At 40.3% G+C, this 23,712-nt stretch overlaps 1 protein-coding gene across 7 annotated transcripts in view; it reads right to left on the bottom strand.

Annotated features, from left to right (window-relative positions):
* QKI (QKI, KH domain containing RNA binding) overlaps nucleotides 1-23,712 on the bottom strand; it is a 156,554-nt gene that overhangs the window by 6,464 nt on the left and 126,378 nt on the right. The window contains exons 5-7 of one of the 7 annotated variants that reach the window (XM_068985237.1): nucleotides 7,895-7,982; nucleotides 6,297-6,596; nucleotides 3,405-3,479 (exon numbers count right to left, since the gene is read on the bottom strand). In XM_068985237.1, the coding sequence (XP_068841338.1) occupies nucleotides 3,405-3,479; nucleotides 6,297-6,596; nucleotides 7,895-7,982 (463 nt within the window). Of the gene's footprint in view, nucleotides 1-71; nucleotides 4,269-4,856; nucleotides 5,529-6,270; nucleotides 6,597-7,894; nucleotides 7,983-23,712 lie in introns of those variants that run through there. The other 6 variants (XM_068985238.1, XM_068985240.1, XM_068985242.1 and 3 more) reach the window with 6 other exon arrangements.

The raw sequence follows: 23,712 nt of genomic DNA, 5'->3' as shown, positions 1-23,712 counted from the left end.
TCTTTTGTTCAATAAATGTTTATTGCTTTTTCAATTATTCTATTTACAAACAACATGGAATTTCTTGGCCTCATGATACAAAGCAACACTAAACTGTAGTCTAGCAGTGTGGGCAACATCATGGGAACCAGAAAAGGGCCAGGCCTTCTGCGCTGGCCAACACTTTCCAGTTGGAAATACTATTTTACACATATAGAACACTTATAAAATGCACTTGCATGTAAACACTGTAAAATCCTGCCATTTAAAATTCTATACTCAAAAAGCTCTAAGTACATCAAAAAATAGAAGAAATTTCTAATTGATACCAATAAGGCATTTTAAAACTACAAACAGCTTTCTTTATTCAATTTCAAAGCTAATACTCTGCAAATACAATAAAATCTGACATTTCATATACATTCCTGCTTTATATTTTATATTTTAAAAGAAGCCACCTGTAAATACTATTTTCTTTTGCAAAATAACAAACAGAACAAAAAAATTTTAAAAAAAATTACAGTAAAACAAAGTAGTTCTCAAGTGGAAAAGTTATCGTTCCCAATGTCCTTGAGTTGCTCCTTCCTTAATCAACCTCTGTCACATTCTGCTTCACCAAACTTGGTCCACTTAACAGTAGTATGATTTTTAAGACTCATTCAACAGCTTTAATTATTTCTACTATATTCTGAGGTTTGAGAGAATTTTCTGTACTGTTGCCACTGTGACTAAGGCAGAGGAGATGTAAATGAAAAGATATTCAGTGCAAAGGCAGATTCCGTGCCACTTGATAAATCAAAACCTAGAAGGTGTAATGTTCACAGAGTTTAAAGAATCTATATAATGGACTGGTTTACCTTCATATTAAAAAAAAATGCTTTCTAAAAGTCTATCACATAGGACAGCTTATAAATACTACAAAAATACTGTATCTTCAATGTGACCAAATCTTCCCTGAATTTGTTGAAAAAAATTGGAATTTTATTTAATTAAAATAAAAACTGCTACTCCAAAGTTAAAGAAGAAAATAAATATTTCACATGATGTAGTCATACCACTTCATAGGTACTCCAGAAATATAGAATCTTAAAGCATTTTTTAAATTACTTAAAATTTTGATTAAAATTGTATTAAGCTTTTTATACAAATTATGTAAATGATGGTTTTCATAAAATCATTATTTAGAAACCTTCTGATTATGCTTTTTTGAGTGTGGAATATAAACAAGCCAACTACTGTTTCTATATATACCAGTAAACCTAGAATATGTCCTCTGCCAAGTCCTGGCCTGCAGTACACACAGGCGTGTCAACCGTGCAAAATCACTTACGGTTCATTACAACTAAAAAGTCAGTTGGTCTTTTATAGGCTTCATATTCAGTTTTGAAATACGTGTACGGGGGGTTATTTTTAGTGAAGAACTAGATGTCTGTCAACCATGCAGTACTCTAAATGCTCATAAAGAATTACATGGTTATATGTCTAAGGGCTGAGTTTCCGTGCATAAATGAATACTTATAATCTTCCCTTCAAAAGATTAAAAAATAATCATTAAAAAAAAACTCAAAAATAGAGAAAACAGTAGTATCATAAAATAATTTAAGTGAAGGACTTCAGAGCTCTCCCTTAGACCCAGTGAGTGCATATACAGTGATAGTAACAGCAGTATACAAGTATCTGTTATTTAAAAAAGAAAAGAAAAAAAGCATTTCGGTTTGCTGACATTGCATTTTGAATAAAAACAGTGACAGGACTAACAAAAACACATAAACTACAAAAGAGCTTCTCATGGAATGTGCTGTCAATTTCAAATACAGTATAATCTTTCTAGTATTTTCAACTGTCTCAAGGCACTGGAGTGTGGAGTAGACCAATAATTGTGTTAAAATAAAATTATGAGAAATCTCTTAAAAAGGGCATGCAGGGAAAGGTTAACAGAATAAAAACTACTTTAAAATAGTCTTTAAAACTGTTTTTTTAGACATTAACAATGTAAAAAACTTCCAATTCTTTGTGGAATTATTCAATTTCTTTAAATTGAAAAGTTAGTTAAAAGATTTTTTTAAAAAATTTCCTCCTTCACTAGGAGACTTTCTGACACAAAAAGGGTCATTTATTTCCTGTGGTGCATGACGTACTTACATTTATATTATCTTCATAGATAACCACTGACCTTGGGGGGGGGTCTGTTTATTCAATAATCTCTATGAGTAATATATGTGTTAGTTAAAAGTCTTAAAACTCTTTAATTATGTATGATGCTAAATAAATATCATCCATGTCTTTGGAAAGGTATTTTATTCTGATGTGGACAACATTTGCGTCCATCAGTATTTAAGATAACTCTGTGAAACTGACAGGTTAGGTCTTTCTCAAGTTCATAGAAAATGTAGGATTGGGGTGTAAATACATCACTTTCCACCACTAATATTAGAGACCTTTTGATCAAATTAATTAGTAGGTAAAGATGTGCCATAATAAAAGTTTGCCAAAAAAAAAAAAAATCCTTTTTTAAAATCTTGTTTTGGATTGCTACCTTTTAACGACAAACTCAGAAAACAATGTCAATAAACCAAAATCGTCACTCCTCAATAAACATAAATAATTTTATAGAAGGGTCCAAGGGCATATATAGGACACAATTTATACATGTAGAAAAGGAGAAAAATGAAGACTTATTTTCCAGTCACGGGTTAGTCAAAAAAGGACTTTCGAACAGCTGGATTCACGTCACCACAAAATCTCAAGAGACAGTTTACCTTCAGATAATACCTTTAGCAGCAAATGACAGAAATCAAAGGATCCATTTTGGGACAAGAATGTAAGAATAAAAGGGAAACGATTTTCTCATTTATTAAAAAATCCAACTTCATCAAAGTCATCTTCACAGGCCCTTGCCGATTTCAGCTAGGGACCTGACATGTATATCCTTGTGTGTATACAGTGGGGTTCAAGTATCTTATTAAAAAGGAAAATGAAAACTAAATCTTCAGTTTTCTCCAAAAGGACACAGGAGGAATATATTCCTTTACTTCTCTCATTAAAGCACCATCTGCTTAGTTCTTTTTGCAAAACCAACCCAAAATTTCCGAACAACTAAAAGGTAAATTTGGGCAAAAATTATTCCTGAAAAATAAGGCAACATCAGAATTTAATAGCTCCCCAGATGGACTAAGTTACATTTTAGTAGAAATAAATCATTGTACATACTAAAATAGAATTTAATAAATTAAAACATGAAGGGAGGAAAAGAAAACATCCAAAAAACCCAACCCTTAAATCTTTTAATTATTACGAATTAATTTAGAAAAGGAAAAGAAACGATGGCAGGCAAGCAGTGATGTTTTTCCATCAGGTGTGGTGTCGCAAACTTTATGAACACCCAACGCATTTCTCATAAACAAGAACTGCAGAACTAAACTAACCTCGGTCTGCGGTCACAATCCTTTGGTAAGGATGGACACGCATATCGTGCCTTCGAACTTTAGTAGCCACCGCACCTAGTTAAATTGCAATTACCAAGACAAAGTTAGAAAACATTCACAAGGGAAAAGAAAACAAACATTAACAGCAGGTTTATCACAATGGATTTCAAATGTTCATTTACTACAAAAGTTTTGTTTTAGGAAACACGTTAAGGCACAGTAGTCTTAAAATTAACCATTATATGTTGCGTATATATGCATCTATTAATATTGCATTCATTTCAATCATCTTGGCCTTAACCTATTTTATCCATTCATTTATAATCCCAAGTTACAGATTTCATGAACTCTATTAGATCCAAACATAGTTAGGCTTTACTAGTCACATATTCACTGAAGTGCCTTTCTTGCAGCAGGACTACTTAAATAATGCCATGTTTAATACTGACAATTATTTGCTAACCTTAAGACCACACTTCCAGAGTCTATCACTTAAGAAGGTTTAAATGCAATTCTTAAAGCCTACAGATTGTGGTTCTAAACTTCGAGTCAATAAGTATGAACTGCAATGAATTAGGTGATTAGTAAAGCAAACAGTGTCGTACACTTAGCAGTCAGTATACTACTACGCACGCCTTTATAAATTACCGTTACTTTGTAAGATTACAGACTAAACCAATTAATAACAAACTTTTATTTTCTATCAGTGTGCAAAAAGTGCAAGTAAGTCACTGACTGCTAGGCTAAGCTTCCCTCCCACCCCCCTGGAGGCTGCTGAGACTAAGCATTTGTTAAATTCAGATCTGATGAGGGTTCAGTTAAGACCGTTCTTGAATTCTTAGCCTTTCGTTGGGAAAGCCATACCTAAAGATAAAAGGAAGGGAATTAAAAATTAGTCATCAATGAAGATTTGAGGCTAATACCAATCTCCTCACTACCACCAACACATATGTCTGCATCTGTTTTGAAGGGCACTGCTTATTTTAAAATACTCATGTGAGACTTGATATATAGCATGCATGTTATCTGTGTGCAAGTTGATTATAACATAGCAACTTGAAATTCATTTTCTCAGTTCTCCAAGTGGTCAATATCATGTTTCACTGCTTAGGTGGCAAAGTGAGAAATAAAACTGATAATGGAATCTTGTCATTTAGCGCTCATTATTATTCACCTTATGCATGTCAATTAGGTATCTGTGTATTTTACTTTCAATTTTGTCAGTCTAATAATTAAGTATTATAAATAAAAATTTTCCAACACAACAAAAGCAGATTGCTTTAAAATGGGAAATTTTACTGCAGTGCCTCTTGCTCTTTCTAAGCAGTAAACTGGTCCATCACCCCTTTTCCCTTTTTGGAAAAACTAATCTTATATAAGCGTAATTCGCTGAGGCAAAATCAGTGAGATCTTGCATTGAGAGTGCTGGAACAGCAGCTGGTGGCTCAGAGTGCCAGCCCTGCGGGAAGCAACAGTCAAACTCCTCGAACAGACGCTGTGCGTGCAGCAGAGAGGAGCTCTGGGGAAAGGAGCAGCATGGGGCCACAGGGCAGCGCGTTAACAGAAAGGAAAACGTGAACAGGTTACAGGTTACATGTTATTTAAAAATGCTTCAAGAAATGTGCAACAGAAACAAGCCTCTCAGCAACAGTTCTATTGTATGATTCTGACCTATAATACTTTTTACAATGATTTAGAGATAAACGGAAAACATGTACAATAAAATGTATTTGCTCATGAAACAAAACGCACCTGAGTGCATGCACACACACAGATAACATACAGAGCACTGTGGCTTTTTTTAATTGAACAATGAATTCTCAAGTTTCAATCTTAGTGTCCAGGTTCATTAAAAACTTTCAAATTTTGATAAATCAATATTAATACTGGGGGAAAAAATAACTTTAAAAGATCAAAGTCCTAAAAGTCAACAGCATGCACGCAGCACCAAAGTCATGTACAATTCAAGAAAAAAGAACTCAAATTCTGTCTGGTAAAACAAAGGGGCAGCGCAGAAACAGTGTGTCCACATTGACTGGTCGTGTTAGAACAGCTGCTGCTCTAGTCCTTCATCCAGCAGTCAATGGGCTGAAATATCAGGCATGACTGGCATTTCAATCCACTCTATAAAAAAAAGGCGTCAGTAATGTCTTTTTCAAGCACACCACTTTTTGTTTATGTAAAACTGAGTGTTTACAGCATGATCTTAATTTTTGCCTCAATTGTGATTCTAATTCAGTGATTACTGAATCACTTATCAGTGATTATCACTTATAATCACTTATCACTTATAATCACTTATCAGGTATTACTTATCAATTCCATACTGTACTACTGAAACTAAGAACGTCTCTTATCTTTAATATTAACTAGGACTTCAAAAGAGAAAAACTGAAGAAACCTGAAGAATGCAACTATTTATCTTGTCCCTTTCATATTTTAAGTGACCACAAATATCAGAAAACACACATCAGGTTTAAAATGTCTCAAAAGACTTTCACACAAAAATTGAAAATGTAGCAGACAAATAAATTTCCAACACAAAAGCCATCTATAAACTCTGGGTGGTGGAGCTGATGGAGGGATAGGCCTCTGGGTGGGATCTAACACTCAGAACGACCTTGGTGATGTCAAACGTGAAAAGCACTTTCTGTTTAAAATGTTCATTGCAAATTTACCCAACCAAAGTGACTGTCAGTCACCAGAGTGCATCTGAATAAATTTCAGGTACAATTATTTAAAGGGGGAACCCTTCTAACAGGCTGAAATAATTCTCAGTCTTTCCAGTGGAAGCTTGTCTTGCCTCTCTAAAATGGATGTATCATTTCAAAGTCTGGGGCAGCAAAAGTGATGAAGAAAAATGCTGTTAACCATACAGGGAGAACAACTTACCTAATACACCACTAGGTTCAATAGGATACTCAAGGATTGATGTAGCTGGTGCCAACGTGTAGGGGTATTCGTAGGGTGTGTAGATTAGCCCAGCCTCGGGCCCTGGAGGAACTATTGCAGCAGTAGGGTGAGGAGTTCCGTTTGGCATGACAGCGGTCTGTATCTGTCTGATCAAAGGCATTATGGTAGGGCCAGCCGGCGTCGGAGTGCGCAGGGCAGCTGGTGGGAGCACGGGCGCAGGCCCAGTGATAATCCTCGGAGCAGCCTGGGCCGTCGCTGCAAGAGAAAAGGCAAGGGCTGCTACAGTAAGCAAAGAAATTTAGAAGGAAGTACAGAGACAGCAGTGTAAAACACGGAAAATGAGAGGGAAGGAGGAAAAAGGAAAAAGCAGAAAAGAAGAAAAATAAAAGGAAATCATTAGTACATGCGCTGATCACACAAAAATGCCAAAGCACACCAATCAAATGCAAAACAGATTCCCCTTTCCCAATGTGATTAAGAATAATGTGCAAAATTTAAAAAGCCACTGGGGAAAAACAGAATGAGACCATTAAAATAGGTTATATTTTCTTCATGTGTTTGGTATGTCTATATTTTTAAGATCTCATGAGACTAAAGGTACATGCAGAAGCACAAGAAAACACTTGCATTAAAAGATGTTAAAATACTCTGTGATTGGAGTCCACAGAAATACAGTTTTAGTGTATTTCTAAAGAGTAAAGAATAATTTTCATTGTATTAACTTAGCCAAAACAACCAACAGTTATTAATTTTCTGTATTTGTAGTGATTAACTTCTTCATAGAAAATACAAAAAAAAAAGTCACATTCCTAAACACATGACTATTAATGATATACTCATTTTCATGAGTAAATTAAAGCCAACCATTTATAAAAAGTAATCACTCTAAACACACTAGGGTGTCTATATTTTGGAAAGCTGGCTATGTCTTTAAAATTCTATGCCTGTAATTTAAATATTATGTTCATATGAATGATGAATAAAACTTAGATTGTTTCAAAATATAAATTTCACACTATTTCATTTTAAATATAAAAAAGCAATCCTCTTACAGTTTACGAAAGCATGCACAATACACATTAAGGGGAAAACAGGATTAAAAATAGTATCATCTACTGCTCTCTGTGAACTTATGTATGATATCAATAGAGAAAAAAAACACTGGAGGAAAACCATGCAAGCAAGGTGAAAGAACAGAATTCAACAGAAGAATCACTGCATTCATATTATTCCAAATTAGCTTTTAGTTTTTAGAAAAAACTTCTCCTTTGCATAAGTGTAACAAAATAAACTAGAAGTCTTAAATCTGTAGTTAACAAAACTTTTTTTGAAACTCTTGAATTCAGAAGCTGAAATTTCATCGAAAGAATAAAATAAAAGCTTAGAAACTAAAAACTTAGGCATGCTGGTATAAAATAAAATCAAGGGAGTGCCCTCTTTCTTGAAAACAGTAAAAATGGAACAGTGAGTCCCATATCAAGTGACAATTCACTTTAACTGTTGGTGTATTGTGCTGCCAAAAGGAGAGGGGGGTCTTCAGACAAAACAGCTAAGACAGCTGTACGCTCTGGTCTTACGTGATTTAATGTTGGCATCTCTGTAGGTGCCGTTGAGAATCGCAAGCTCCATCAGCTGCATCTTCTTCAGGCTGTCTTCTCCCTCTGCCTATACGTGGAGAAGACAAGAGCACTAAGCACCTGAAATGGTCCATACACATTACAGCCGTATCTGCAAAAACCTTAGAATAGGTGTCACATGACTACAGCCACTGGTCTCAACTAGGAAAAAAAGATCCAGGAAACAAAAGGTGAGTGCGTGCGTGCGTGCATGCTCAGTCACTCAGTCATGTTCGACTCTTTTCGACCCCATGGACTGTAGCCCGCCAGGCTCCTCTGGCCATGGGATTCTGCAGGCAAGAACGCTGGAGTGGGTTGCCATTTCCTTCTCCAGGGGAGACAAAAGGCGCTACATGCTAAAGCCCATTCAGTAATGGGATATTAACACGCGATGCTCTCAACTGCCACCAGCTCCATTTCTATTTGGACACTTCTTACGTAAGGCTTCCCTAGTGGCTCGGAGGTTAAAGCACCTGCCTGCAATGCGGGAGACCTGGGTTCAATCCCTGGGTTGGGAAGATACCCTGGAGAAGGAAATGGCAACCCACTCCAGTATTCTCGCCTGGAGAATCCCATGGACAGAGGAGCCTGGTAGGCTAGAGGCCACGGGGTCACAAAGAGTCAGACACGACCCCACAGACGGCAGCCCACCAGGATCCCCAGTCCATGCGATTTTCCAGGCAAGAGTACTGGAGTGGGGTGCCATCACCTTCTCCATACATAAGCTACACTGATGTATTAACAATCACTGAAAAAGCTTTACTTTTAAATGGGATCAATGACAATGTTAGGTAAATTAAATATAGTATAGTCTCTACAGTATCTACCATTTTAGAGAGTCTAAATCTTCATTAAAATACAAAAAATAAAAAATAAACTGGGATTTTAAACATATAAGATTCAACTGTGGTATTCAGGTAAGGAAATTTTAATTCTCCAAAAGAGGAAAATTTAACAAAATCATAAACCTAAGAATTTCTATAAATCTGGTCTACATACTAGTTTCTTATCACATCCCTTTCTCCCCTCAATTAGCAAACCTATCAATTCTAAAGCAAATCAATCTTTAAGATCATCTGATACATTGTCCAAGCCATGTAAACTTCACAGCAAAGAGCAGCACTACTAATATTAATAAGTATGCACCAGGCAAAAACCAGGGATGTCTCTGACATCAAACTGTTAGGCCATTTCCTTAACCTTGGACTTGCCCCACCCTCCTCATTTACTGCTATCACTCTTGCTCTCGGCATTATTGGTTTATTACCAAAACTACTATAATGTGTTAAGAGTATCTGTTCTCCAATCAATCTATGCACAATGCCCAGTTAACTGCCCAAATCACAACTTTCATCTTAATGTTTCTTGACAGGTTCATGTCTTAAAACCCTTGTAGTCTCTTACTAGCTAAAAATAATAATACATTTAAGCTACTTATGGTCTGATCCCAAAAATCTTCTCAAGTTCAATCAATGAGTCTCCTACTATCTATTCTCTTATGGCATAAATCAAACCAAATCACTTCCTGTTATTCATCTCTATGCCTCCTCCTACTGCCTCCATCTTGACTGCTTCTCTGCACTCCACACTACCCCTCACCCCTCTTCTCAACTCCTACTTTACCTTGCAGACTTCAACCTAAATGCTACCTTCTCAGAGGGTCATCCCTAGAGCATATGTTTCTGCTTTGAGTTGAAGTTTGTCGTATACCACAACTACCAAGAAACGAGCATGCTCCCTGAGTGCAAAGCCTAGTTCTCATTTATCACTGCCTATCTTCCTGATCCACCTCATCTCCCCAAGTCATTTGCTAGGAGTTATTTTTAAATGATCTCTATGAGATATCTTTAACTTTATTTCAGTTCAGTTCAGTCGCTCAGTCGTGTCCAACTCTCTGCGACCCCATGAATCGCAGCACGTCAAGCCTCCCTGTCCATCCCCATCTCACGGAGTTCACTCAGACTCACGTCCATCGAGTCTGTCATGCCATCCAGCCATCTCATCCTCGGTCATCCCCTTCTCCTGCCCCTAATCCCTCCCAGCATCAGAGTCTTTTCCAATGAGTCAGCTCTTTGTATGAGGTGGCCAAAGTACTGGAGTTTAAGCTTTAGCATCATTCCTTCCAAAGAAATCCCAGGGCTGATCTCCTTCAGAATGGACTGGTTGGATCTCCTTGCAGTCCAAGGGACTCTCAAGAGTCTTCTCCAACACCACAGTTCAAAAGCATCAGTTCTTCGGCACTCAGCCTTCTTCACAGTCCAACTCTCACATCCATACACAACCACAGGAAAAACCATAGCCTTGACTAGACGGACCTTAGTCAGCAAAGTAATGTTTCTGCTTTTGAATATACTATCTAGGTTGGTCAGAACTTTTCTTCCAAGGAGTAAGCATCTTTTAATTTCATGGCTGCAGTCACCATCTGCGGTGATTTTGGAGACCCCAAAATAAAGTCTGACACTGTTTTCACTGTTTCCCCATCTATTTCCCATGAAGTGATGGGACCGGATGCCATGATCTTCGTTTTCTGAATGTTGCGCTGTAAGCCAACTTTTTCACTCTCCTCTTTCACTTTCATCAAGAGGCTTTTTAGCTCCTCTTCACTTTCTGCCATAAGGGTGGTGTCATCTGCATATCTGAGGTGATTGATATTTCTCCCGGCAATCTTGATTCCAGCTTGTGCTTCTTCCAGTCCGGCGTTTCTCATGATGTACTCTGCATAGAAGTCAAATAAGCAGGGTGACAATATACAGCCTTGACGTACTCTTTTTCCTCTTTGGAACCAGTCTGTTGTTCCATGTCCAGTTCTAACTGTTGCTTCCTGACCTGCATACAGATTTCTCAAGAGGCAGGTTAGGTGGTCTGGTATTCCCATCTCTTTCAGAATTTTCTACAGTTTATTGTGATCCACATAGTCAAAGGCTTTGGCACTTTATTTAGAAATCTCAAATGTTTAAATCCTACAGAATAAACTTAAGCCACAGAACAATGCGGTTCACCCACGCAGAAGTGGTAGAAATGGAACTACGTGCTGCTCACACATTTCACATATGATACTCCCAGGACTTAACATTTTAAAAGGAAAGAAACCCAATGATACGTTTTTCTGATGTAACGCTGGTCCTTCTTGATTCAAGAAACGAGCAGGTAACAAACTTCTCAGCCCTTTCTTATTATAGAAAACTGTCCCTGGCACTGTAACAGCAAATTGAGTACCATAATTTGTAATAAAAAGAACTGCTAAGGGGGCTTTTAACAAACTACAAAAAAAGTTTAAGATAAGTGAAAACATCATGAACAATGTTTAGTGTGCCACTGATGACTTTTCAGAAACCTACTTGCAGTCATAGAAGGTGAAGAAGATACTTGCACTCTGTGGAACTACTCTTCCTGATTCCTATGAACGTGAACAGATAAATTTTAAAAAAAGTAGTAATGTGATTTACTTGAAAGCTGTAACAATTACCTGCTAAAGAAAAATAAGTTAGCACTATCACTGGAAGAGAAGAATTATAAATAAACTATGATAAAACTGCTTTAACTTGTCTACTGAAAGCTAGCAATACTGAAAATTAAAACGTAAGTTGTTTCCAATTTAAACCTAATTAAAAGACACTCGCTCCTTGGAAGAAAAGCTATGATAAATCTAGACAGTGTATTCAAAAGCAGAGACTTCACTTTTCCTACAAAGGTCTATACAGCCAAAGCTATGATTTTTCCAGTAGGCATGTACAGATATGAGAGTTGGACCATAAAGAAGGGTGTGTGTCAAAGAATTGATGCTTTCAAACTATGGTGCTGGAGAAGACTGTTGAGAGTCCCCCAGAGAGCAAGGAGACCAAACCAGTCCATCCGAATGGAAATAAACCCTGAATAATCATTGGAAGGAGTGATGCTGAAGCTCCAATACTTTAGACCCTGATGTGAAGAGCCAACTCACTGGAGAAGACCCTGATGCTGGGAAAGATTGAGGGCAGGAGGAGAAGGGGGTGACAGAGGACAAGATGGTTGGAGGGGCATGACTCAATGGACATGAGAATGAGCAAGCTCCAGGAGTTGGTGATGGACAGGGAAGCCTGGCGTGCTGCAGTCCATGGGGTCACAAAGAGTGACTGAACAACAGCAACAGAATACTACAAGTATATAAACTATACCTTATTTAAACAGAAAGACAGTAAGTACACCTTCAGTCATCTTCCACAGTGAAAAAGTGCTACGTATTTGAAAATGTCTGAAAACTAGGCAGAAATAAAGATGAAAAAAATGAAGAGTCACAACGCCTCACAAGCAGTGCTGTACAAAGAAGAGGTGCTTGAACACATGTTTTCACTGAACAGTTTCTTTTGGGTAACAATTTAACCATACTCATTAGCTGGTGATGCAGTGTCAAACTTGGGAGAAAGACAAAGAAAAAGATGATGGAAGAAATACATGTGTGCATGTGTAGGGCATGTGTATACACGTGTGTGCATGCACGTTTGCAGGGTGTAGGAAACAAAAAAACCCATCTAGAGACATCAGCAGAGAATGAAAACCAGTGCAGCCTCGCGTTCACTAGGTGGTGTCAGCGCTGTGCACCATGGTGACACAGTCACTGGGGGCCGCCGACACGAGTGACGCATTACGGTACACACTGCATCGCGTCACGTGGGGCAGGCTGCCCCAACGTCTCCTGGCAGAACAGTCCAGAACCAGCCTCTCTTGCATCCTCAGAACTCCCACCCACTCTGCACTCACAGAACATGATGCTCTGTGTCTCTAGACATGACTATGGACATTTGGGTGCTCTAGTTTTGGGGGTACTGTGAATAAAGCTGCTATGAAAATTCCTGTACAAGGCTTTTGTGGGAAAACTTAAGTTTTCAATTCTCTTGGATAATTACCTAGAAGTGGAATTGCTGGGTCATGGAGTAAATGTATTTTACATGGAAAACATTATATAAAGATTACTTGAACTCAGCGGGATAAAAACAGATTATAGACATGCTTCTCTGAACTTTTTGGGTTCTGCAATTAAGGATGACAAACTATGGGTCTATACAAATATATGTAACTTATGCATATATTACTTAACATACAGCTATGTTATCAGTTATATATAACAGCTATGTTAAAGTGCTCAAAATAGTTCATGGTTAACATTAGATCAGAGTAACATTTTAAAGTAGAACAATTTATACAATGTTCTACCTTATTAGAATTAGATATTAAATCCTCATCATCTAAGCATTTATGTTTCATAACAAATCTACAGCACTGGTACTTCATTATCCCCAAAGCTCAGAAAGGTTAGGTAGCTTACCAAATGTCACAATGCAAAACTGGCTTTCAACCAGAGTACCTGATCCAAAGTCCTCATTATACCTTCTGCAATGTAATTTATGGTGACTTCAAGTGGAAGTTATCTTTTGAATTCATCAAAGAATTCATATAAGAAAAATGAATATAATGTAATTAATTACAACAGAGAGCTAAAACAAACATGTGAATATTTCCAACTAATTAAAATGTCAACTAGCACAATAATTTGAACTACTGCCTGTAATAAAAGCCCAAACTTTCCAGCTTAGCATTCAAGGCGCTGAGTAACTTCTAAAAGCAGCCCTTTTTCCAAATGTTTTGCACTGGTTGAAATCGTCTGTCCACCGTCTCCTGGAATATACTCCGTGCTTTTCTGCCTCTAAGCGAGAGGAGGCCTGGTCCAGAAGCATGCTGTATGTGCCTCTTCTCGCAGCCCAGGCAGATCACTGGCTCTCCAGAGTTCAGCCTTTCCTAAACATTTCTAAATTAATGCTACTCCTTTTGAGGTAATCAATCACATACGGCCACGAGGAAGAAGGTATCTCTTCTATTATTTCTTTTTTTTTTTTAAGGAAATTTCATGATTTGTAGCTATGAATCAACGCACAGCCAATAAACCAGTCTTCTAGCCTGCAATGCCTCACAAATATAAACCTTCTCAATACATTTTTAAAGACTGATTCTTACTTTTCTATAAATTTGAAATACTGAGTAGAAAAGGATTTCCAAGCATTAAATAAAAAGTACATAACTTAATTCACTAGGAGAACAGGGCTGAACAAGTAATAAAGAGAACGAGTGACGAAGTTTATAAAGAATTAATACCAATCATTACCTGCATCTGCTTCTGTCAGCTAAAAAGTCTGAGGGCTTTACACAGGGCAGTGACGTCACAGTGCCCGTCTCAAAAGGCTTGCTTCGGTATTTTGTGAATGGACGGTTTGGGGCTCCAGTATGACTGGAGAAACCCAGCCATCAGCTTTAACCCAGTCCAGGAACAGAGGAACTGGGTGGTTGGGCGGGGCTGGGGGCAGGTGCCAACCCTGACAGAGGGTTGAACTGACAGGACCTGATGACTGCATAGAGTGGAGGAGGGAAACGGGGACACTAAAGAACGATACTTAGCTTTAAAGGCGAAGGGAGATGGAGTCAAAAGTTCTGTTTGCATATACGAAACTTGAAATGCTTCAATACCCCAGTGGAGATGTCAAGGAGATGGCTAATACAAACCTGAGGTCTACTTCCTAACTTAGTATATAAAGAGCTAGTAGAAAAATTACCTCCCACTCCATTTTCACAGTATTTTTCTCCAAGATGATACAGAAACTATTAAATTTCAAGCTGACCTGTTATATGCTTCCAAAGGCCAGGTCTAGGACTCTACACAGTTCTGTGTCTTCCAGGCCAGCTGGTGAGTTAGGCGCCCACAACTGAGACACCCCGAGCAGCACTGAAGGGAGGCCGAAGTGCTGGCTGAGGGCGGAAGGGGCAGCCCTCCTGTGCCAGCTGCTCTCAGCCCTGCACCTTGTCGGGGGCAGCTCTGCCCAGGCTCCAGAGTTCTTCCCCAGCACTTCTAGAACCAGCCTCATGGAGCAGCCCCACCCCTCAGGCACAACCAGTATGCGCACTCTTGTGAGCTGCTGAGCTTCTGTGTCAGCCAAGGGGCGGCTCTGTCAGAGATCCTGCCTCTGCACAGAACTCTCTCCACTTCTGTGATGGTAATATGGTGATAACAACACCATTCTCTCTCTTTTATCTCCCAGTCCTGGGATAATAGTAAATTCCTAGAGCTTCTAAAACTGTATTACACTCTGTCTCCTTTCTCCTGTTTTAGTCTTCAACACCCATTTAACAGATTACTTTATTCTCTCTGTTGAAAGATCTAGTGTGGTTTGTTTTCCTGATTGAAGAGGAGGCTCTCCAGCACTACGTCAGAGAATCTGAATTTCCCCATCTGACACTTATGGTCACATCAGCTTCCTTTCCTTTTTACGTCATCAACTTTATTTTGTGTCAAAAATTTAAGCAGATGATCTGCTAACTATTTCTTTAGATTATTTTCAGTTCAATTCAGTTCAGTCACTCAGTCGTGTCCGACTCTTTGTGACCCCATGAACTGCAGCACGCCAGGCCTCCCTGTCCACCACCATTTCCCGGAGTTTATCAAACTCACATCCATCGAGTCCGTGATGCCATCCAGCCATCTCATTCTCTGTCGTTCCCTTTTCCTCCTGCCCCCAATCCCTCCCAGCATCAGAGTCTTCTCCAATGAGTCAACTCTTCGCATGAGGTGGCCAAAGTATTGGAGTTTCAGCTTTAGTATCATTCCTTCCAAAGAAATCCCAGGGCTGATCTCCTTCAGAATAGACTGGTTGGATCTCCTTGAGGTCCAAGGGACTCTCAAGAGTCTTCTCCAACACCACAGTTCAAAAGCATCAGTTCTTCGGCACTCAGCTTTCTTCACAGTCCAACTCCCACATCCATACATGACCACAGGAAAAACCATAGCCTTGACTTAGACGGACCTTTGTTGGCAAAGTAATGTCTCTGCTTTTCAATATGCTGTCTAGGTTGGTCATAACTTTTCTTCCAAGGAGTAAGCATCTTTTAATTTCATGGCTGCAGTCACCATCTGCAGTGATTTTGGAGCCCCCCAAAAATAAAGTCTGACACTGTTTCCACTGTTTCCCCATCTATTTCCCATGAAGTGATGGGACCAGATGCCATGATCTTCATTTTCTGAATGTTGAGCTGTAAGCCAACTTTTTCACTCTCCTCTCTCACTTTCATCAAGAGGCTTTGTAGTTCCTCTTCACTTTCTGCCATAAGGGTGGTGTCATCTGCATATCTGAGGTGATTGATATTTCTCCCAGCAATCTACCTAATTCCATGTCCTTCCTTTTCCCAGTATCCAGTTAACAGAGGCAACTGAGTACCTGCTAGGATGCAGATACTCTGCTAACCAGTCCAACACACCAAAAGAATGATGTTCACAAACTGAAGCACATCAGAGAAATTTCCAGAATGAAACAGAAACTCAATATCAAAAAGAGTTCACCTGGGTAATACAGACTGATTGTCTTTTACAAAGCAAGTCCTTAGTTCAAATAAGGGCAAAAAAAGACTGTTCCTCTGAAAAATTTGTGGGTCAAAATGTTAGAGACACAGTTTAGGGGGGAAAAAATCCTACATATATTTTTCTAGTTCCCATTTATTACACATTCTCCCATTTAAGCACAATCCCTGGTTTAGCAGCGACAACTTAACACTGATAAAGCAAAGTAAGATACTGAGGGAGCATGAGGCATTTTATTTCATCAGAAAAGCTTCAAGCACTCAAACACTCACTGACAAAGACATATACACAAAGCTCCATAAACTATTATATAAGACTAACAAATACTTTTGTCTTGGGATAATGCATTGTCTTTTTTTTTTAACAAGCTATAGATTCATCTAAAAGTACTGACAGCCTCAGAAGAGCCATGTCTCATTAGAAAGCATTTATTCCTTTCTATATCAAATATTGTATAATTTGAATTACTTTTTATAGTAAGCTTAACATAAATGACAACCTTCTGAAAGATTTCTATGACCTGCAACTCAAGCAGCATAGAAGTAACAGTAGAGCCACACCTTTATAGGAAAAAAAAAAAAACCAAAACCCTAAGGTTGACTGTATTTTAGGTGGACTTTATCAAACCATATGGGTGCTGTAGGATGGCTATAAACTGTGAACTTAAGAGAGCTGTATTCTATAGCAGAAGGCAAAGAGTGGGAACCTGAAAACAGTGGTCCGAAAATCTGTTTGTTGTGAGAGGTATATAGGAGAAGTAGGAAACACTATTCTGCGACAGAAGCTGACACGAGAGTGTAATGGAGACCAGGTGACCAGTGCGGGGAAGGATCACAAATCTCTGCAAGGACCCGACGATGACTACAGACTGCCTAGAAGACACACAACGGTACAGTGACAAAATCTGCCACTCGGTTTTAATCATCTACAGGAATTCTTTTAAGTAACCCATTTTTTACGAGGAGATATTCATCCTATTTTTGAGTCATCAAGCACAGTCTAATGACCTCAACGAGAGCAGATGCAGAAAGCCACATGGTCCTTAGAGCAACCTGAAGTCAGCACTACCAGTTTTCCTTATATTCAAAATACTGAATACTTTTGGATATAGTCATGGTGAGGTCCTTAATTTTGGTTGATTCCCACCTTAATGGTTTTCCTTTGTTGCTTCATAAGGTACACCTTCATTACACACAGTTGACTAGAACTCTGAGCAAACTCAAGGCCAGGGGAGAGCAGAGCAGGACAGCAGCGAGACGGTGGGTGTCCTCAGATGCCACGCGGCCACCTGACCTCTTGGAGGCACGGCAGGAGCAAAGGCCGTGGTGGCAGATCAGGGCGCCGCTGGCACTGTAGTTCTCTTTCAGATTACGGAGGCACTTAACAGTTTCCCTTGGTCAGAAAAAAATTATCAAGTTCATCAGTTCATTTTTTGAAGATTTGTTTCCCCTGAAATTTGAGTAACCTTTTCTATTTTAAGTGTTTACAGAGAATTTAACCTTTGTTATCTGGCTTAGTCCTCTTAATTACTCCGTAAGGTATACAAGACAGCTGTTATCTCTTTCACTGGCTGCACTTTAGGGTAAAATTAAACAAAAGATAGGAACTACCTAAATAAAGCACTCCTACTCTGAGTGTAAAATACTCTTACACTCAGCCATCCAACGAAAGTGAGGAAGCAGGGTTGGCTTCAGCCACAACTGAAGATTCAAATAATATAAAATAAAAACTTGGAAACAACACATTCCTCTGGGAATGAAAAATATTTCACTTCTGAAGTAATTTGCAAATACTCTACTTCCTCAGTGGAAACTTATAAAGCAATCTAAAAACCTCATTTTAAAGTAGGCATGAGATAAATCAGGAAAAAGCAAGGGGATTCTAGAAAAACATCTACTTCAGCTTCACTGATTACATGAAAGCCTTTGTGTGGATCACAACAAACTAAAAAATTCTTAAAGAGATGGTAATACCAGACCACCTCACCTGTCTCCTGAGAAACCTGTATGCAGGTCAAAAAAGTAACAGTTAGGACAGGACATGGAACAACAAATTGGTTCAAAAGTGAGAAAGGAGCTTATCAGGGCTGCATACTGTCACCCTGTTTATTCAACTTATATGCACAGTACATCATGTGAAATGCTGGGCTGGATGAAGCAAAAGCTAGAATCAAGAATGTCAAGAGATATCAACCACTTCAGATATGCAGCTGATACCATTCTAGCAGCAGAAAGCAAAGAGGCAAAATAGCCTCCTAACAAAGGTGAAACAGGAGAGTGAAAAAGCTGCCTTAAAACTCAACATTCATAAAACTAAGATCATGGCATCTGGTCCCACTGCTTAAGGGCAAACAGATGGGGAAAAAGTGGAAACAGTGACAGATTTTATTCACTTGGGCTCCAAAATCACTGAGGATGGTGACTGAAGCCATGAAATTAAAAGGTGCTTGCTCCTTGGAAGAAAAGCTATGACAAACCTAGATAGCATGTTAAAAAGCAGAGACATCACTGACAACAGTTCAGTTCAGTTCAGTTGCGTCCGACTCTTTGCAACCCCGTGAATCGGAGCACGCCAGGCCTCCCTGTCCATCACCATCTCACGGAGTTCACTCAGACTCACGTCCATTGAGTCCGTCATGCCATCCAGCCATCTCATCCTCTGTTGTCCCCTTCTCCTCCTGCCCCCAATCCCTCCCAGCATCAGAGTCTTTTCCAGGGAGTCAACTCTTCTCATGAGGTGGCCAAAGTACTGGAGCTTCAGCTTTAGCATCTTTCCTTCCAAAGAAATCCCAGGGCTGATCTCCTTCAGAATGGACTGGTTGGATCTCCTTGCAGTCCAAGGGACTCTCAAGAGTCTTCTCCAGCACCACAGTTCAAAAGCATCAATTCTTTGGCACTCAGCCTTCTTCACAGTCCTACTCTCACATCCATACATGACCACAGGAAAAACCACAGCCTTGACTAGACGGACCTTAGTTGGCAAAGTAATGTCTCTGCTTTTGACTATGCTATCTAAGTTGAGCATAACTTTTCTTCCAAGGAGTAAGCGTTTTTTAATTTCATAGCTGCAGTCACCATCTGCAATGATTTTGGAGGCTCCCAAAATAAAGACTGACACTGTTTCCACTGTTTCCCCATCTATTTCCCATGAAGTGATGGGACCAGATGCCATGATCTTCGTTTTCTGAATGGTGAGCTGTAAGCCAACTTTTTTGCTCTCCTCTTTCACTTTCATCAAGAGGCTTTGTAGCTCCTCTTCACCTTCTGCCATAAGGGTGGTGTCATCTGCATATCTGAGGTGACTGATATTTCTCCCAGCAATCTTGATTCCAGCTTGTGGCTCTTTCAGTCCAGTGTTTCTCATGATGTACTCTGCATAGAAGTTAAATAAGCAGGGTGACAAAGGTCCATATAATAAAAGCTATGGTTTTGCCAGTAGTCATGTATAGTTCAGTTCAGTTGCGTCCAACTCTTTGTGACCCCATGGACTGCATGCAGCACACCAGGCCTCCCTGTCCATCACCAACTCCCGGAGCTTGCTCAAACTCATGTCCATCGCGTCAGCAATGCCATCCAACCATCTCATCCTCTGTTGTCCCCTTCTCCTCCTGCCTTCAATCTTTCCCAGCATCAGGGTCTTTTCCAATGAGTCAGTTCTTCACATTAGTGGAGCTGCAGTGTCAGCATCTGTCCTTCCAACAAATGTTCAGGACTGATTTCCTTTAAGATGGACTGGTTTTGATCACCCTGCAGTCCAAGGGACTCTCAAGAGTCTTCTCCAACACCACAGTTCAAAATTAATTTTTCCACGCTCAGCTTTCTTAAGGGGTCCAACTCTCACATCCGTACATACTGGAAAAACCATAGCTTTGACTAGACAGACCTTTGTTGGCAAAGTAATGTCTCTGCTTTTTAATATGCTGTCTAGGTTGGTGACAGCTTTTCTTCCAAGGAGCAAGTGTCTTGATTTCATGGCTACAGTCACTGTCATGTACAGAGCTGGACCATAAATAAGGGCTACTGCTGAAGAACTGCAGTGTTGGAGAAGACTCTTCAGAGTCCCTTGGACAGCATGAGATTAAATCAGTCAACCCTAAAGGAAATGAACCCTTAATATTCATTGGAAAGACTGATGCTGAAGCTGAAGCTCCAACAGTTTGGCCACCTGATGAGAAGAGCTGACTCACTGGAAAAGACTCTGCTGCAAAAGACTGCAGGTAAAGGAGAAGAGGGTGACAGGATGAGATGGTTGGATGGCCATCATCGACACGATGGACACGAGTTGAGCAAACTTTAGGAGATGGTGAAGGACAGGGAAGTCTAGCAAGCCGCGGTCCACGGGGTGGCAAACAGCTGGACACGACTTAGTGACTGAACAACAATAAATCCACTCTGCTTAAGCAAGCTGATTATGCAGTCATTTTGGGTTTGGGCTCTTCCATTTTGGGCTTGGCTGCTATTCTAAGGTGTTTTATGAATAGTAAGAATCACACCATATCCAATAATGAACTGATAAATTAGTAACACAAAATTACTAACAAAAACAAAACTGAAAACTAGTGGAAAAAAATGATAAATGCTGAAAAGCGTTGTAAGAACCCAGGAGTTATTTTCTTCAAAGAGCACACAGATCTTACTCTAAGTCGCAGAGGACAGCTGTGTGCTGTGACCTAACGCTGTCAGTCCTTCAGTCCTGTCCGACTCTTTGTGACCCCAGGAACTGTAGCCTGCCTGGCTCCTCTGTCCATGGAATTTTCCAGACTAGAATGCGGAGTGGGCCAACATCTACTCCAGGGAATCTTCCCACTGCAGAGACCGAACCTGCATCTCCTGCACCTGCTGCACTGGCAGGGGGACTCTCCATCACTATCGGCGCCTGAGAAGCCACAAGGGCTTGGATGAATATTTAAACTGCACGTACGGAGAAGACTCTTGAGAGGCCCGTGGACTGCAAGGAGATCAAACCAGTCAATCCTAAAGGAGATCAGTCCTGAATATTCACTGGAAGGACTGATGCTGAAGCTGAAACTCTTAATACTTTGGCCACCTGATGCAAAGAACTGACTCATTGGAAAAGACCCTGATGCTGGGAAAGATTAAAGGCAGGAGAAAAAGGGGACGACAGAGGATGAGATGGTTGGATGGCATCAGTGACTCAATGGATGTGAGTTTGAGCAAGCTCCGGGAGTTGGTGATGGACAGGGAAACCTGGCGTGCTGCAGTCCATGGGGTCGCAGAGAGTAGGACATGACTGAGCGACTGAACTGTACTGTAGTATCAACAGGAGCACCTGGATGGGAACAGGTCTGCTCAGGTTGCCAAGGAATTCCCTATGACACCTGATGAGTTTATCAAGGAAGGGAGGCACCAAGTTCCCTCCCAGTCTGGTGGTTAGGACTCTGCTTCCATTGCAGGGGGCACAGGTTCCCTTCCTGGTCTGGGCAAGAAGATCCTGCATGCCTCATGGAGCATACAAAAGCAAAATGAAACAAAAACAAAAAGGGAAGAAAGGCATCTGCCTCACTGACTGCTTTGCATACACACTAAACTGATTTATTTTGAAAAAAGTACCAATGATATTCCACCAAGGAAGGCAAAAACAGTAATATCTTAGCAGGATCATTACTCTATTTACTAGGATATGCCCAAGAACTGTATGCAGAAAACACTGAAATGATTGAGACTTACAAACAAATTGACTCGGGTATTATTGTCTTTTCAAATTTGGGCTTCCCTTGTGGCTCTGCAGTAAAGAATCTGCCTGCAATGCAGCAGCCCTGGGTCTGATCCCTGGGTCAAGAAGATCCCCTGGAGAAGGGAACAACAATCCACTCCAGTATTCCTGCCTGGAGAATTCCATGGACAAAGGAGCCTGGCAATGGGGTCGCAAAAAGTCAGACAAAATCTAGGTGCTTCTATATTGCTTAAAAATTGCAATTTAAAATTATCCATCAGTTCAGCTCAGTCATGTCCAACTCTTTGCGACCCCGTGAATCGCAGCACACCAGGCCTCCCTGTCCATCAACAACTCCCAGAGTTCACTCAAACTCACGGCCATCGAGTCCATCATGCCATCCAGCCATCTCATCCTCTGTCGTCCCCTTCTCCTCCTGCCCCCAATCCCTCCCAGCATCAGAGTCTTTTCCAATGAGTCAACTCTTCGCATGAGGTGGCCAAAGTACTGGAGTTTCAGCTTCAGGATCAGTCCTTCCAAAGAACACCCAGGGCTGATCTCCTTCAGAATGGACTGGTTGGATCTCCTTGCAGTCCAAGGGACTCTCAAGAGTCTTCTCCAACACCACAGTTGAAAAGCATCAATTCTTCGGCGCTCAGCTTTCTTCACAGTCCAACTCTCACATCCATACATGACTACTGGGAAAACCATAGCCTTGACTAGACGGACCTTTGTTGGCAAAGTAATGTCTCTGCTTTTCAATATGCTATCTAGGTTGGTCATAACTTTTCTTCCAAGGAGTAAGCGTATTTTCTACTACTATCAGTTCAGTTCAGTTCAGTCGCTCAGTCGTGTCCGACTCTCTGCGACCCCATGAATCGCAGCACGCCAGGCCTCCCTGTCCATCACCATCTCACGGAGTTCACTCAGACTCACGTCCATCGAGTCCGTCATGCCATCCAGCCATCTCATCCTCTGTTGTCCCCTTCTCCTCCTGCCCCCAATCCCTCCCAGCATCAGAGTCTTTTCCAGTGAGTCAACTCTTTGCATGAGGTGGCCAAAGTACTGGAGCTTCAGCTTTAGCATCATTGCTTCCAAAGAAATCCCAGGGTTGATCTCCTTCAGAATGGACTGGTTGGATCTCCTTGCAGTCCAAGGGACTTTCAAGAGTCTTCTCCAGCACCACAGTTCAAACGCATCAATTCTTCGGCACTCAGCCTTCTTCACAGTCCTACTCTCACATCCATACACGACCACAGGAAAAACCATAGCCTTGACTAGACAAACCTTAGTCGGCAAAGTAATGTTTCTTCTTTTGAATATACTATCGAGGTTGAGCATAACTTTTCTTCCAAGGAGTAAGCATCTTTTAATTTCATGGCTGCAGTCACCATCTGCGGTGATTTTGGAGCCCCCCAAAATAAAGTCTGACACTGTTTCCACTGTTTCCCCATCTATTTCCCATGAAGTGATGGGACCAGATGCCATGATCTTCGTTTTCTGAATGGTGAGCTGTAAGCCAACTTTTTTGCTCTCCTCTTTCACTTTCATCAAGAGGCTTTTTAGCTCCTCTTCACCTTCTGCCGTAAGGGTGGTGTCATCTGCATATCTGAGGTGATTGATATTTCTCCCAGCAATCTTGATTCCAGCTTGTGCTTCTTCCAGTCCGGCGTTTCTCATGATGTACTCTGGGTATAAGTTAAATAAGCAGGGTGACAATATACAGCCT

This window comes from Capricornis sumatraensis, chromosome 13, assembly GCF_032405125.1.
Source record: "Capricornis sumatraensis isolate serow.1 chromosome 13, serow.2, whole genome shotgun sequence".
Classification (NCBI taxonomy): domain Eukaryota; kingdom Metazoa; phylum Chordata; class Mammalia; order Artiodactyla; family Bovidae; genus Capricornis; species Capricornis sumatraensis.
Note: the sequence above shows the minus strand (reverse complement) of the source record. Positions and strands in the feature narration are given on the sequence as shown.